General features: G+C 46.0%; 1 protein-coding gene across 1 annotated transcript; it reads right to left on the bottom strand.

Annotated features, from left to right (window-relative positions):
* Positions 1-5,794: 5,794 nt before the first annotated feature.
* On the bottom strand, positions 5,795-8,575 carry LOC135388240 (uncharacterized protein K02A2.6-like). Its single transcript, XM_064617657.1, has one exon. It carries the CDS (start codon positions 8,573-8,575, stop codon positions 5,795-5,797), a length of 2,781 nt encoding a protein of 926 aa, XP_064473727.1.
* Positions 8,576-16,267: the final 7,692 nt, after the last annotated feature.

The raw sequence follows: 16,267 nt of genomic DNA, 5'->3' as shown, positions 1-16,267 counted from the left end.
TCTTGGACACGCAAGTTCTGCTCCTGGTAATTGCGTTGACCGTCAGTGGAAGAGCATAGCTTCGGTGGGGTTCTGTCTGCCTCTGATGGGGTGCGGATGTGTGGTTCGTCACTGGTGAATGGTGTTCGACGATGCAGGTGGATTTTGTGACGAGCGGATTTACAATGAGGGAATGCTGTGACCGGGAAAAATGATGGTGAGTGTCTTTTGCACTCTGTTCAAGTGTTTGTTTGTTTTCCTCTGTTACCCAGCAGTCGTACGATTTGTCCTGACATGTCCTGACGTGACCCGATATGCATGCTTTCCTTTGTTGACGCTTTGTATTTTTTCTCTTTTGACAAGGAACATTGTTGTCTTGACGATAGTGCTGCCCTGAGTTCTGCGCTCCTGGTTACCCGTACTCTGTGTTGATTTGTTGAGTGCCTAGTCCTCTTATTTGCCGTTGATGGAGTTACGTGTTAGGATATTTTTGTTCTTTTGCAAGTCTCATTTAGTAAGACTTTGGAATTCCTACGATCAGCTTCCATGCATGGTGCTCTTCTGCAATAGTTTCCTATTCAATCGTTATAGAAGAATAAAGGAAATAATCATGGGATAGTGATTCAATAAATAATAGGTCCCCTGTCTAGAGCGTACGCGTCCTTGACCCACGCAGCTGCATGATGACGTCATACCGTGGCTTCATTGCAGATTGACCTTGTCTAGAGGAGCATTAGTGGAAAAAAACAGGGTAGCCGTGAGACAATAGGATGACGTCACGACCAATGAGAACGGCCAGCAGGGGGCGCAGGAATGCTCTTCACTCTTAGCCTCTCGGAGGTGGTCGCCCCAGAGGGTGCTAGGAGCGCGTATGCGTAGCGGCCGCGGAGCGGCGTCCCAGTCAGTTTCTCGCTGTCTGTCTCGGAGAGCAGTCGCATCGGTCTGCGCTCCTGCTGTGGTGAGCTGATTTGTTGTGTAACTAATGCTTTCGCCAACTTTCTTCCCGCTTTGTTTGCGATTTTCATGCCAGTGCACGTCGGGTGCTGGTTGCTGTTGTCCGGGCATCCCTGCCTTGGGAACGGCAGTAGCGCTGGCGTGATTCTTAATAATTTTGTTGTGAGATTAGTTGAGAAACTAACCTCTAGGGGGTGCAGCTGTGGGGCTTTATACAGGAGAAAAAAAACATTACGAGTCAGTTCTCTGCCTGGCTGTCGAATAGAGCAGTCGCATCGTTCTGCACTCCTGTTGTGGTGGGATCATTTGTTGTGTAACTAATTCTATTTTCTTGTTAGCTATTGATGGTTTGCATATTTACTCTTGTTTTCCCAGCCTCTGTATTACGAGTGTTTTTCTCCTTGCATGTCCAGAGCTGTCCTAACTTGCCCAGACATGCCATGATGACGTCACAGCTGACGTCACAGGATGTCCGGAATTGGTGGTCATAGCTGTGATGCTTTGCAACCTGCCTCTGTGCTCCGTCGCCCAGCGACGGTCACCGGCCGTTCCGGACCGCCTTCTTCAAGATGGCGTCGTTGATCTTCAACTAAACTCCTTCTCTCCACTCTATTTCTATCTATTTTTTATTTTTTATGGACTCTCGTAGTGCGCAACGCTCAGGGTGGTCTGGACACGAGTTAGACGTTCCCCAATTAGTGGGGTGGCTCACTGGAGGGTGCTGATTAATGTGGGGTGTCCCAATTAGCTCTAATTGCTAATTAATGGCGTCCAGAAGCCTTGTAGCATTGTGCACTATGAGAGTCCAGTCATTACTACTAATAAGGTGGTCAAAAACGGGACACTACAGAGAAGCATGGCGCTCTTTGATCAGAGAAAAGCCTTTGACCAGGTTTCGCACCCGTTTCTATACAGTGCAATAAGTTAAGTGGGAATAGAAGATGGCATCTACAGAACGCTCACGACATTGTATGACCAGTTATCGTTAATGGAGCGCCGATGGGACGATTTCGTATTGGTGGGGCGCAAGACACGGCTGCCCACTGTCACCGCTTTACTGCCAGACAGAAACGTCCAACAACACATGTGGGCTCTCAGAGACGTATTAAGGTGGTCTGAAGACGGGACAGTAAAGATAATCATGGCGTCCTTTTATCAGTGAAAAGCCTTTGACCATGTTTCGCACCTGTTTCTATTCAGTGCAATAAGTGAAGCGGGAACAGAAGCTGGCATCTTGGGACCGCCGATGGGACCATTTCATATTGGTAGGGCGCAATACAAGGCTGCCCACTGTCACCCTACCTCTATGCCATAGCTTTCGCTCGACGCCTGCGTCACCAAATGTAGAGATTTTCCCCCTACCGCACACCGGAAATCGAAATTTTCGAATCGAAATAGAAAATTTTCGCATAGGCGGGTTACTTAACAGTAACAGCGCCAAGCGAGAAATCAGTGAAGGCAGTTCTGGAGGAAATGGTAAAATGTCGAAAGGAAACTGATGCATAACTTAATAAAACAAAAAGTGCAATGATGTTAAATCAGTACAAAATCTTGGAATTCCAGTCGTGAACAAAATGAAGGTTCTAGGAATAGCAAAAACAACAACAATCAATGATGACGACGAGATGGGGTGCAGGAATAGAATTCGGCTAACAGAGATAGGACGATTAGGATCATAAAATAAAATATCTGCACGAAAACTATATTCTGCATTCAGCAAAGGTACAGCAGCACAAACATTCCTGTAGAATCAGATATGGTGTTTTTGCACACGTACGCCCCCTCTTAAAAATGATTAAAACCTTAGAAAATATCATTTTGAGTTTCTGTAGGAAGGGAAGTATAATTGGGTGGCGAGAAAAAGAAATTAAACCCACACGGGAACAGGGAGGGTGGGGTATTCCGGATATAGCAGATAAATGCGCAACACTTTATGTAAACCATCTATTTAAAATCATAAACGGGGGAGGGGGTGCATAGCAGCAAATTTGGTTGTTTTCTGGTTGGGGCTTTCATCAAGTTTCGTAATAGAGAGAAATGAGTTCCTGAGCGGTCCCTTATCGGCGGTTTTGCCTGTACCTTACTGGGTAGCAAAAGAGACTATACTCACGCTCAGGAAAGAGGATGCCACAGTGGACATTAATGGATCGAGTGTTAGGGAGTTGTATGGGGCACTAAGAGAAATCGAATTTAAGAAAGAAAAACGGATGTAGCAGTACCAACCAGAGGTTGTATAGAATGTACTGTGGTATAGAATGGGCGGTTGGGGGAATGGGAGCTTATCGAGCATGCATTAATTGAATGCAAGGTTCCCCTGAAATAAATTTAAAGTAATTTTTAAAATAAAAAATATTAATGTGGAGCTAGCAATACGATTAAGGAAGCCTTCGGTACAAAAAAGAGCCTCGTTCTCTCTTGTGGCAGCGGAGGTATTACATCTAGCATGGCACAACAGCTGTGGAAGGTGTAAATAAACCCAGAGGTGTACGCAAGGAAGCTTGGTTTCTGTATCAGGCTCTCGCTGCAGCAATCCAGAGTAAGGCCCGGGAAGGAAAATTTCCGTGAAAAGTGGCCGTCAAATCTCATTTACACAGGTAATGAAAAAGTGTATTTCCATCTATAACATGTATAGAAATGTGGTTACTACAGAGCTTTGCATGCATGTTGCATGTGTTAAGTTGCATGCAAAGACAGCAGAGGGCGTTTGCGGCACATCATGAAAAAAGGTGTCTCGCGTGCCAAGTGCAAGCGAAACGTGATGCACAAACGAAAAGGAAGTGCAGTTGTTTTCCGTGAAACTGTAAAACTGCCTTGGGCATGTGTTCAAGTCTATGGGTCAGAGTGGACGTTTTAAGTACGCAGGCACATTCTCATAGAAAGCAATACCAAGAAGTGACCTGGAAGTGAGGATTATACGTCAGCTGCAAGTAGTATCTCGCAAGTGTGAGTCAATAAAAATCGGTTGTCGCAGTCGCAAGTGTGCTTTACAAATGTTGATTTGTTTGTTGCTATGTAGGGTATGTCTGGAATAAAGAATAAAGAAAAATTAGAGTTGGGCTACAGGACGACGATATCTGAACAACGGCGAGCTGCAGAGACGAAGTCGTGAGTTTGGAGTTTTCTGTTATTTGTGTTAACTACCATCGTATTAGTTTTAGTTTAAGCATATGTCGTTCTTATCTGCATAGTTCCGCTTTTGTTGATAGTAGCTCAATTGTAGCGTTTTCGTTTGGTAAATGTTTCTTTCGTGTAGTAGTAAACGACCCGCTCGTACAGTTTCGATTTCGCCATGAAAGGCCGCTATGGCCAAATAAGTGGACAGGCCGCTGTCCTTTCTCCTAGTAACGCCACCTGGACATATGCATGTAGCGAAGGCGGCTGAAGAGATCGTTGGCAAAGATATGCCGGCGGTTGAAGCTGCAAATCCTGGCGAGTACATAGTTACTGCCAGGACCTCTGAAGATGCGAACAGGTTTCAGGTTTTATTTATTCTTTCTGAGTTTCAATGAGTTACAAATGGGACTGTGAGGGCGTGCCCTGTATAACAGTCCCAGGAGTAGGTACACAGACGTACGTGAATATGCCAAGCCTTGTGGGAAAGAAAAAAAGACACTGACAAACAATTGACAAAAATGCATTGAAAAGGAAAGTGAAACATTATGGTGCAACCTGTAGTAAGCAAAGAGCATTACCGACATAGAACAAGTTAGAGGATGTCCGCCACATCTGTTTGCCATGGGAGGAGTGTTCTCTTATGAACCTGGGGCCAAAGTAGACACGGTGCATCGGTGCCCAGCGAAGTTTTCTTAGAGTCAACTAAGGGCCCAATAAGGGAAGGCACTCGACATGAAAAGGGAAGTAAGTAATCAGGGGGATGTCGGGAGCAAGAAAGGTTATTCTTGAGTCTCCTCTCCCTAACTGATATGGGTGGAAATTAACTACCCTGGAATCAGTCGTCAGTTTGTCATCATATAGTGAGGGATTGAAAGGCGCAGAGACTTGGTCGCAGGGCCGGTGTTGAGGCATGACCACGAATGGAAGCGGTTGGGAAAAAGAGTTGAGGTGGGGATGAGTGGCCCCCACTGCAAGGCACTAATGGAGATGTGGAGGGTGAGGGTAAGGAAGGAGAAAGTCGGGAGGAACAGCCGGCTGAGACCGTCGCGGAACGGGGAAAAATGATGTAGCGGAAGAGGTCTCACGTGAGACAGTAGAGAGCGTTTGCCGTGAGACAGAAGGGGTTTCTCAAGAGACCCTCGAAGGCACCATAGTTGCAAGCGATTGGGTCCCGGAGGAGAGAGTTGCAGTATGCAGAGAAGCAGCACAAGAAGCACACCAAGACGACGACGAAGAAGAACGAGAAGCACACTATACGACGGCGAAGACGAAGAAGAAGCAAAAGAAGAAGCAGACGAAGATGACGAAGAAGTAGAAGAAGAAGTAGAAGAAAGAGAAGAAGATGAATGCGATCCCACGCTTCTTCGACAATCCCGGTTTGCATTTTGTGTCATTCTACTCGTTTTTTGTGATTCAGTAGTTCACCATTTCGAAGTAGGGAAGCCTCGAAATAGGAAATACGAGCATGGAGGTATAATTGCGTCTGGTGAACTCCATTTCTCCATTCATGCATTTCTTAAGCATATTCTCCATTATTTCTGAGATACCAGGCCCAGGGAGAAATAAACGGTTTAATGGGGCATGTGAGAGAGACCGTGGACAGCGAAGCTTCCCCGTCGAGGCCAACGATCGAAGACGAAGCTGATCCTACTAGCTGGTGCTGAAGAGCGCGAGAACAGCTGACGACGTTTCGTCTTCCTCTCGATCAGCTGTTTTCTTGCTCTCAGGCCACTACATCCCTCCCACCTTAGCTGTAGCCATAACGTTGGGGGCCTCTCCGGAGACGCGAAGGATAGCGCCTGGTGGCAGCATCTCCTGAGCCCATGACCTGTCCAGGCTCGTGATGACCAGGAGCAATAGCGTCATTGTTACCATGGGGTTCGTGGAAGTCGTTCTGGTTCCCCTCTTCTGGACGAGGATCTCGGCGGCAAGGAGGGGGAAGAGGAACCTCGTCTTTTCGGAATACCTCTGGAACTGAAGCTTGGTCAGGCCAGGAATCAACGGAGTGCCGGCACTTGAGGTGGTCCTTGTGTACGCGGTGTCGCCTCTGCTGCTCATCTTCGACGACGTAAATTGCCGACCCTTGTTTGGAGAGAACGACACCAACTTTCCAGTGGGATTTCTTGCCAGGGTCCAACATCCAGACCTTTTGGTTTATCCCAAAGCTCCTGTCTCGGCTGCACTTGTCATAGTTGCGTTTCTGACGTTCGCGCGACATGCGCACTGTACCGGAGATATCGGGCTGACCAGGACGAATAAAATCTAGGAAGTGTCGAAACTGACGTCCATTTAACATTGCACAGGGAGAGCGCCCTGTTGTGGCATGCGGGGTTATCCTGTACTTGAACAGGAAACTACGAACACTGTCCTTCGTCCCTTCCAGCGCTGCGCGGCGAAGGGCTGTTTTGAAGGTACGCACAAAGTTCTCCGCGAGACCATTCGATTGCGGATGGTATGGCGGCGTCAGAACGTGACGTATCCCGTTTGCCTGAAGAAAGTTCTTAAACTCCTTGCTGGTGAACGGTGGACCATTGTCGGTGACCAGAACCTCTGGCAAGCCATTTCGTGTGAACATGTCGGAAAAAGCAATAGCAGTCTTCTCAGCAGCTGTGCTTGTCAGTTGTTCTATTTCCGGCCATTTGCTGTAGGCGTCTATTACTATGAGGTAGTGCTTCCCATTCAGCTCAGCGAAATCGGCATGCAGACGTACCCAAGGTTTATCTGCGGGTTCCCATTGGTGAAGTTGCACCGGTACCTCGTGGGCAGCAACAGAGGCGCATGGCTCACAACTTCTCACTTCCCTTTCGATATCTCTGTCGAGGCCCGGCCACCACAAATAGGACCGAGCTAACATCTTCATCTTTGTTTGTCCAATATGGCCCTCATGAAGGAGACTTAGCAGAGGACTTCGGAATTTGGGTGGTATCACCGTTCGTATCCCCCAGAGCAGACATCCTTTGTAGATCGTTAGCTCCGTGCGGCGTTGAAAGAACGCTTCCAAACAGGGATCGACGTGCGTCGGCCAACCACCGGAAACGAATGCAGCCACCCTGGCCAGGTCCGGGTCCTGTGACGTGGCCACAGCAATATCCTCGACGGAAATGGGTAAGGTAGAGACCTGATGGTCCAACACTACGTTTACCTCTGTCAGGAAGACGTCGAAGATGCCCCGTTCCATCTCTCGGTCAAAGTCTCCATCTGGACCCTCAGGCAGACGAGAGAGGCCGTCGGCGTTTCCAAATTTCGCAGTTGGCGTATATTGAATGTCAAAGATGTAGTTCATTAAGATCAAAGCCCATCGTTGCAAGCGACTGGCGGTTGTCGCAGGAATTCCTTTCTTGGGACCAAAGATCGTGGTCAGGGGCTTATGGTCCGTGTACAGAACAAACCTCCGGCCCCAGAGATACTGATGAAACTTCCTGACGCCAAAAATGATGGCTAAGGCCTCCCTCTCTATCTGTGAGTAGTTCTTCTCCGGGGCAGTCAATGTCTTCGAAGCGTGTGCCATTGCCATGTCTTTGCCATCGACCTTGTGATAGATAACAGCTCCAAGACCTCTAGAAGATGCATCTGCGGCTAAGAAAATGGGTTTTGCAGGATCGAAATGCGTACGCGCGTCCACAGATACCAGCATCATCTTGACCTTTTCAAAAGCCTCCACACAACCCGAAGACCATTCCCACGGTACGGCTTTCTTCAGGAGGTCATTGAGGGGCGCAACGACATCAGCAAGCGATTTTAGGTATTTTCCGTAATGTTGTACCATACCAAGGAATGACCGCAGCTCGGAGACGTTCGTGGGTGCTGGCATATTGAGCACTGCGGACACCTTCTTGGGCGATGGCCGGAAACCCTGTGCGTTGACTACATGCCCCAAGTACTCCACTTCGGCCCGAAAAAAAGCACATTTCTCGCGCTTCAGTGTAAACCCAAACTCGCGTAGTCGGCTAAAGACCTGCTGGAGATTGTCCAAATGCTCATCATCGGATTTGCCTGTGACGATGATGTCATCTAAATAGCAGGCAACCGACGGTATGCCTGCGGTGACCTGCTCCATGATTCGTTGAAAAACTGCCGGTGCTGAGGCGATTCCAAAGGGCATTCGCGTAAATCGGAAGAGTCCTTTGTGCGTATTGATGACAAGGACCTTCTGTGCTTCGTCGTCGAGCTCCATCTGGAGATAAGCTTCCGACAAGTCTAACTTGGAAAACCGCTGTCCGCCATTGAGTACGGCTAACAGCTCTTCAGGCCTAGGGAGTGGGTACTGCGATACAGCCAACTGCGGGTTCACCGTCACACTGAAATCCCCGCAAACCCGAACAGCCCCATTCGGCTTAGGAACGACGACGATGGGGGTAGCCCACTCCGAAACGTCGACCGGCGTTAGCACTCCGTTCTTAACTTGTCTCTCGATGTCTGCTTCGACTGCTTGCCTCGTAGCAAATGGAATCGGACGCGGTTTAAAAAACTTTGGTTGAGCAGCCTCCTTGAAATGTAGATGCACCTTCGCCTTTGTGCACCTCCCCATTAAAAACGAACTACCACTCAAAGTATTCCAAAAAGCGCCTGCCTCGCCCACTTGGATAAAGGCTGCCAAGTACCTACAACAACAGGACGCCATATTTTTCGAAATTGATTTAAGTAAGCCCTCCTCCCCAGCATATTCTCCGTTACGTCTTATTAAAAACGAACTACAACTCAAGGTACAACAACAACAAGAGGAAGAAGCTGCACAAAATAAACACGAAGAAGAAGAGGAAGGACAAGAAGCACATGAAGACGACAAAGGAGACGAAGAAAAAGAAGACGGTGAAGAAGGAGAAGAGGAAGAAGCAGAAGAAGAAGAAGGAGGACGAAGAAGATGGATTGTTGATTGTGATTTGTGAAGTATGCGCATGGAGATATAATTGCGCCTGGTAAAATGCATTTCTACATCTTCAGCATATTCTCAGTTATTTCTTACTAAAAACGAACTACAACGCAAAATATTCTAAAAAGCGTCCGCGCCGTCAATTTGCCATAACGGCTACCAAGTACCGACAACAACAGGACGCCATATTTTTCAAATACATTGAAGTAAGTCCTCCCTCTCAGCGTATCCTCCGTTATGTCTTATGAAAAACGAACTACAACTCAAAATATTCGAAAAAGCGCGTGCGTCGCCCACTTGCCATGAAGGCTACCAAGTACCGACAACCACAGGACGCCATATTTTTTAAATTAATTTAAGTAAGTCCTCCTCCTCAGCATATTCTCCTTATACTTTGCATATTATCTTGCTTCTTATTAAAAGCGAACTACAACTCAAAGTACAAGAATAAGAACAAGAAGTAATGGAGGAAGCACAAGAAGCCCACGAAGACGATGAAGAACAAGATGAGCGAGAAGACGACGACGAAGAAGAAGTAAAAAGAGAAGAAGAAGAATGTGAACCCACGCTTCTTCGACAATCCCGTTTTGCATTTTGTGTCATTCTCCTCCTTGTTTTTGACGATTCAGTAGTTCACCATTTCGACGCACGGAACCCTCAAAATAGGAAATATAGGTATAATTGCTCCAGGTAAAATGCGTTTCTACATCTTCAGCACATTATCCGTTATTTCTTATTAAAAACGAATAACTACTCAAAATATTCCAAAAAGCGCCTGGGTCGCCCACTTGTCATAAAGACTACGAAGTAGTGACAACAACAGGACGCCATAGTTTTTTAAAATCAATTTAAGTAAGTCCTCCTCCTGACCATATTCGTCGTGATGTCTTTTTAAAAAGAAACTACAACTCAAAGTATTCCAAAAAGCGCCTGCGTCGCCCACGTGCCATCAAGGCTACCAAGTAGCGAACATAACAGGACGCTATAATTCTAAAAAAAATAATTGAAACAAGTCCTCCTCCTCAGCATATTCTCCGTTATTTCTTATTAAAAACGAAGTGCAACTCAAAGTACAACAACAACAGCAACAAAAAGGGGAAGAAGAAGCAGCACAAGAAGCACAAAAAGAAGAAGAAGGAGAAGCAAATGCCGAAGAGCCCGAAGAAGAAGGAGTAGAAGAGGAAGGAGAAGAAAAAGAAGAAGAGGAAGAAGAAGAATGCCAACCCACGCTTCTTCGACTATCCCGTTTTGCATTTTGTGTCATTCTTCTCCTTGTTTTTGGCGATTCAGTAGTTCACCATTTCGACGCACGGAAGCCTCAAAACAGGAAATACGAGTATGGAGGTATAATTGCTTCTGGTAAAATGCGTTTCTACATCTTCAGCATATTATCCGTTATTTCTTATTAAAAACGAACAACTACTCAAGATATCAAGCCCTTGCATCGCCCACTTGCCATAAAGACTACGAAGTACTGACAACAACAGGACGCCATTTTTTTTAATCAATTGAAGTAAGTCCTCGTCCTGACCATATTCGTCGTTATGTCTTTTTAAAAAGAAACTACAACTCAAAGTATTTCAAAAAGCGCCTGCGTCGCCGACTTGCCATTAAGGTCACCAAGTACCGACAATTACAGGACGCGATATTTCTAAAAAAATAATTGAAGTAAGTCCTCGTCCTCAGCATATTCTCCGTTATTTATTATTAAAAACGAACTACAACTGAAAGTACTCCAAAAAGCGCCTGCGTCGCCTACTTGCCATTAAGGCTACCAAGTACCGACAACTACAGGACGCTATATTTTTTTTCAAGTTAATTTAAGCCCTCCTCCTCAGCATATTTTCCGTTATTTCTTATTAAAAATGAACTACAACTTAAAATATCCAAAAAAGCGCCTGCGTCGCGTAAGCAGCCACTGTTAGAAATAAATCTCCCACAATATACGATTAAAAATCAACGCACAAAAATAATCGCTGAAATATCCCCGTGTAAATAAAAACGCTAAGGAATCCATGGTTAAGAATATATCATAAAAAATAAATTGTTCCACAATCCCTCATTTCTTACCTACCCGCTGCTACAATCATGTCGTATAGCCGCTTGTAAAATGGACAACCAGCTTAGAGAAATAGTCTCGTTTAGGCTTTAGTCTTAAAGATTTATTAGCGTAACTCTGTTATGCCTGCACTGCCCAAAGGAGCGCAAACAAGCGACTGCAAACAAGCGACTTAACTAACCGTACAAGGCCAAACTACCCTGAGCTATCCCAAACTAACCCCAACTTGAACAAGACTAACCTAACATAACCTTATCTAACCCGACGCAAAATGTAATCAATCCGCCTCAGTGCTGGATGATGAGGTGATTTTGAAACAGTTTATTTTTAATGGTGCATTCTTAAGCGGTGTTTAAGCAGTGCTAAGCGCTGTTTATTTTTGGAGATTTATTTTCAACCCAGTATTTTTTTAGCGGTTTACCGTTTTGTTTTGTTTTGCGTGTTAGTGCCGCGAAGCAACTGTGGCTATCAGCGGCGTACAGAAGTGGGCAGACGGAGAGAGGACAGCAGGAAGGAGTCAGGGACAGGGGGATTAGTATGCGTCCTGGGCCGACTTCAAGGGGAACTGTGCCGACATTCGTCTGGAAAGTGTTCGGAAAACCCAAGGAAAACCTCAGACAGCACAGCCGGTGGTAGGATTCGTACCCACCACCTCCCAGTCTACAGCACGACCTTGGTTACCACCAACGAGCGGACGCCTTAGCCCACTCGGCCATGCAGCTGGTAGCGGTTTATCTTGAATATTTTATTATTAAGCAGCTTATTCTTAATGTGGGATTTTGGGTACTCCCCGGCGTGAGCATGAGAGTTTTCCTAACTATAACATAGACATGCGAATGATGAGACAGTTAGGCATCGGAGCGAGTTGAACCCTCGATCTCCTGTTTACTCGACAGGTGCTTTAACCACCTAGGCCACGGCATCATGAAAGGCGAAATTCAATGCGATGTCGCTAACCTAAGGAAAAGTAGCAGGCCGTGAACATGACAGTCTTCGTAACTATAATATACACATGCGAATGGTGGGAAGCTAAGCACCCGAGGGAGTTGAAACCTCGATCTCCTGTTTACTAGACAGGCGCTTTTCAAAGGCGCCTTTCATAGGCGCTTTTCAAATGACGGTGGAGATAACGAAACGCGGGAACTTAGGCCATCCTTTATCTCTCTCCCTCCTCTCTGGGAGTTGTTAGGCATTTAGGAGGTATTAGGCTATTGTTAGGTATTTAGGAGATATTAGGAGGTATTTAGGAGGCTATGTGTCTGAGAACTCTTGTGCTTGCCTTCGTGTCCCGTGTCTCTCGGTTATTTGTTCCTTCAGCATCATGCACCAAGTAGTCTGCGCCCTATCCGTTTTATCGATCATCTTACCAAATCCAGGATTCAAGTCTGTTCCCGTGTGTGATATCTCTCCTGATCATGAACTGTTCCTGCGTCATATTGCTCTCATCAGCCGCTGCAAAATCGGCGCGTCCATTGCTACCTTGGAAGCGGATGTCTGTGTCCTAAAGTACGTACTTCGTCACAGGATTCTACCGCCCGTGCCTCAAAGGGGGTCTTCTTCAAGTATGTTGCCGTGGCGTCTCTCTCAGCGAATTTTTCGTGCTCATAAGTCATCTGTTATTTCCTAGATCATTTATACTGCATTTCAACCATCATATGGACTGAGCTTCTTGGTGACCGGTATCGGTCCAATATCTTCTTCCAACAGTGGGTCTTCTTAAAAAAAATCGTGTTCTTTGCGAAGGTGTGGTTTTCAAGGAAAGTTCTGCTTCATCCTCACGCTCTGCCACCTTCTCGACTTAACTCTGGCCAACATGTCAGTGGCTCTGTGATCAATCCCTGCAATATTCCGCTACCGAAACCCGTGGTTGAGCTGCTATCATCAACACCGAAGTTTTGCCTTCCTGTTAAGCCGACAAAGCGTGATGTGGCTTCTATGATAGATTCTGTTGCCTACAAGATTGCTGACCTGTCCGCTAAGAACCTCTTCGCTGCTAGATGTGTTTCCCAAATTCCTGCAAGCGCCATATATAAAAAAAAGACCAAGCCGCTGTCATCTCAGCTTATTCTCGTGATCAAGAACCTTTAAACCTTGGATTTAAAGCTCCTTCAAAGTGAGAAATCTGGAAAATTCGCGGTCCTCCCGAACCAACTTTTCAGGTCCGAAGTGGATACTGCTCTTTCGTCATTATTTAAGCCGTTTAATGGTCCCCTGAAGAAATCCAAGTCAATTATCGTCACTTTACTTTCAAGATGTGAACACCTCCTTGCGACAGCTATCCAGAAATGTAATCATTCCACCCTTGATGTGAAATTCCTCATCAAAGATCAAAATCCGGAAATGCCCTTAGGTGTTGTGGTATGAGAACGTGCAGCGAACTGTTTCAGATTTTCTGCAGCGAGCTCTAAAGTCCATCACCCTTTCACTATCTATCTCGCTAAAGAACACCGGTGAGCTCATTGAGTACATCAAACCCTTGCATCCTCAACAGTTTCAACTATTTTCGCTTGATATTAAGGACTTATATTACTCCATGAACATTCAGCTGTTGCTTCAGCGTGTTTCAACTGTCATTGATGACAATTTAACGGCCTTTCAGAGCTCTGTTGGTATCCTTTCTGGGAGTTTTTTGACTGTTTTGCAAACTTACCTGGAGCCTACGGTTGTATCATAATAGATATTATGCAGCAAAAAGACAGGGACACATATAGAGGGAGGCACAACACGATGACTGCAAACTCACAACTGAAGGTTTATTCACAGAGCAGAACAGGCGTGAAAGGTTAGGGAGGGGGAGGAGAATAGGTCTGAGAGGACAACCGGGCCGCTCGGTTCCCTACTTGACTCCAAATTCCTACTTGACTCCATATGATATTATGACACCAGGTCCTACATGATGAAGGAACCTACATACAAATAGCATCCTGTTTAATTGTGGGTCTTACATGCAAATGCGATCCTACATATAAACAGGATCCTATTTGATTGTGGGACCTACGTTGGGTCCTACATGCAAATAGGTTCTACATATACGTAAAACGGCGGAATACCAAGTCTCTCGTGGTGATCCTCTATAATTTGTGCACCCTATTATGCTGTGTATAGTAGGAAATAACAAATCATGCAGCCTCTATTTTCTTATTGATATCGCACATCATCCGTCTGACATGTTTGTTGAACAATCACACCCTTGCCTGATGTACAGCGTCTTCAACACCTTTACCGATCATGCTAGATGATAGCTCCAAGCTATATTTCATGGAGGCATCTGAAACAATAACGCGAGTTAGGAAGCTAGATTTAACAATAAATAATACATTATGTGTCACATAAAATGTGCCAAAACTCGTGCTCAGGTTAACCAGACTTCCCACAAATGCTGTTACTTGAGGTCCAAAGACAATTGTTTTGTTTGTTAGCAGCAAGATCAATTAACTATGGCAACTGGGGCTACAGCAAGGGTGTCAGTAAGGCATTACCTGAAGAGGGTGAAAAGAATGCACGTTGAGTTATAATATCGCGATTATTTACATTCTGTACATATTTCTTCCACACTCGGGGAAAATATGCATGACCCAAGCTGAGTTATTATGAATTAACAACTGCTGCACAGCGTGATCTGTACATGGCACACCTGTACGCCACAGTCATGTGACGTGGTCTTCCCTCTCTCGGACTCTCTCCGACAGCAGCAGCGAACTGCGCGCCTCTGTGGTGACCGCGTTCCTTGAACCTTGTAGACGCGCTCTCAGTTATTAAACGTTTCTCACAGTTAGCCGTACACTGAGTGGTTGTGGAGTTGTGCAACAAGCCATCAACATGGTGTCAGAAGACTGGGTTTTCGCCAAGTGAACAAATGTAAAGAAGAGAAGGAACATGGAGACGCTACAGCCACAGCCGAAATTTGTACCGACTGGAGACGGCGCGGCGTATTGGCGTGCATTCCGACAAGCCTTTACCCTGTACATGCAAGCAACCGGAGCAGACACGAAGTCCAAACAGCAAAAGGTAGCTATCCTTCTGACAGTTGGCGGACAAGCTCTATTAGATGTGTACAATACTATCGGTTTTGGAGCACCCACCGAAGCACTTCCCAAACCACAAGAAGACTATGATACGGTGATAGGGAAACTAGAAAAGCACTTTGCACCTGCTGACAACGAAGTTTATGCCCGCTATGTATTCCGATGCAGAATGCAGAAGCAATGTGAACCATTTGAAAGCTTCATCACAGATCTGAAATTGAAGGCGCGAGATTGCAACTTCGGTGTCGAGCGAGATAAAATGATCAGAGATCAAATTGTGTTTAGCACATACGAAGAAACGATCCAGGCTGAGATTCTCCGCATGGAAGATCCCACGCTTCAGAAGGTGATGAGAACATGTCTTGCCCAAGAAGCTACTATGACACAGCTCAAAGCATTCCGGGAAGGCACTACAGAGACGCTTGAAGAAACGGTTCATGGCGTGCGCGGCAAAAAGCAGCTACATAAGCAAAATAAAAAGAAGGATGGTGACACAAATCAAAAGAAAGAAAGAAAGTGTCAACGATGCGGAACATCACACGAAAAGAAGGCCTGCCCAGCCTGGAAACAGACATGTAACAAGTGTCATCGCAAATATCATTTTGCATCACAGTGTCGAATCAAGAATATTGCAGGGGTTGAGATGGAATCCAGCTCCAGTGAAGAGATTCGCGCATTACAAACTGGGCGAAACAGAAGCTCAATAATTACGACGGTAACTGTCAATGGGCAACGCCTGAAGTTTCAAGTAGACAGCGGCGCAGCAGTAAATGTACTACCCAGAAAGTTTGTTCGTGATGCCAACTGGAGCCCACAACAACATCGCTCAAAATGTGGAACAGCTCAAGCCTGAAGCCAGTAGGAAAGTGCAAGGTCAAGGTGACAGCAGCATCGCAGCAGACATATGATGTGAAATTCATTGTGGTAGCAGAAGACTTAACACCACTACTCGGATGACAAACCGCTGAAGAAATGAACTTGATCACAATCAACTATGCGTTGGTGTCCAGTGTGGACAATTACTACGAGAAGACTGAACTGCGCGACATTACAACGAAGTATGCAGACGTGTTTCAATCATCACTTGGCACTCTGCCAGGAACTGTGCACCTCGTGACAACTCCGGATGCTGTGCCCAAAGCAGTATCAAGCTGTAGAGCACCAGTGAACATTAAGTCACAGGTACAGGACGCACCTAATCAAATGGAGGAAGGGAGCCCAGTAACAAAGTCGTTCCAATTCCCTCCTCTTTGGCGCAACCGTCAT

The sequence above is a fragment of the Ornithodoros turicata genome, chromosome 1 (genome assembly GCF_037126465.1).
Source record: "Ornithodoros turicata isolate Travis chromosome 1, ASM3712646v1, whole genome shotgun sequence".
Classification (NCBI taxonomy): domain Eukaryota; kingdom Metazoa; phylum Arthropoda; class Arachnida; order Ixodida; family Argasidae; genus Ornithodoros; species Ornithodoros turicata.
Note: the sequence above shows the minus strand (reverse complement) of the source record. Positions and strands in the feature narration are given on the sequence as shown.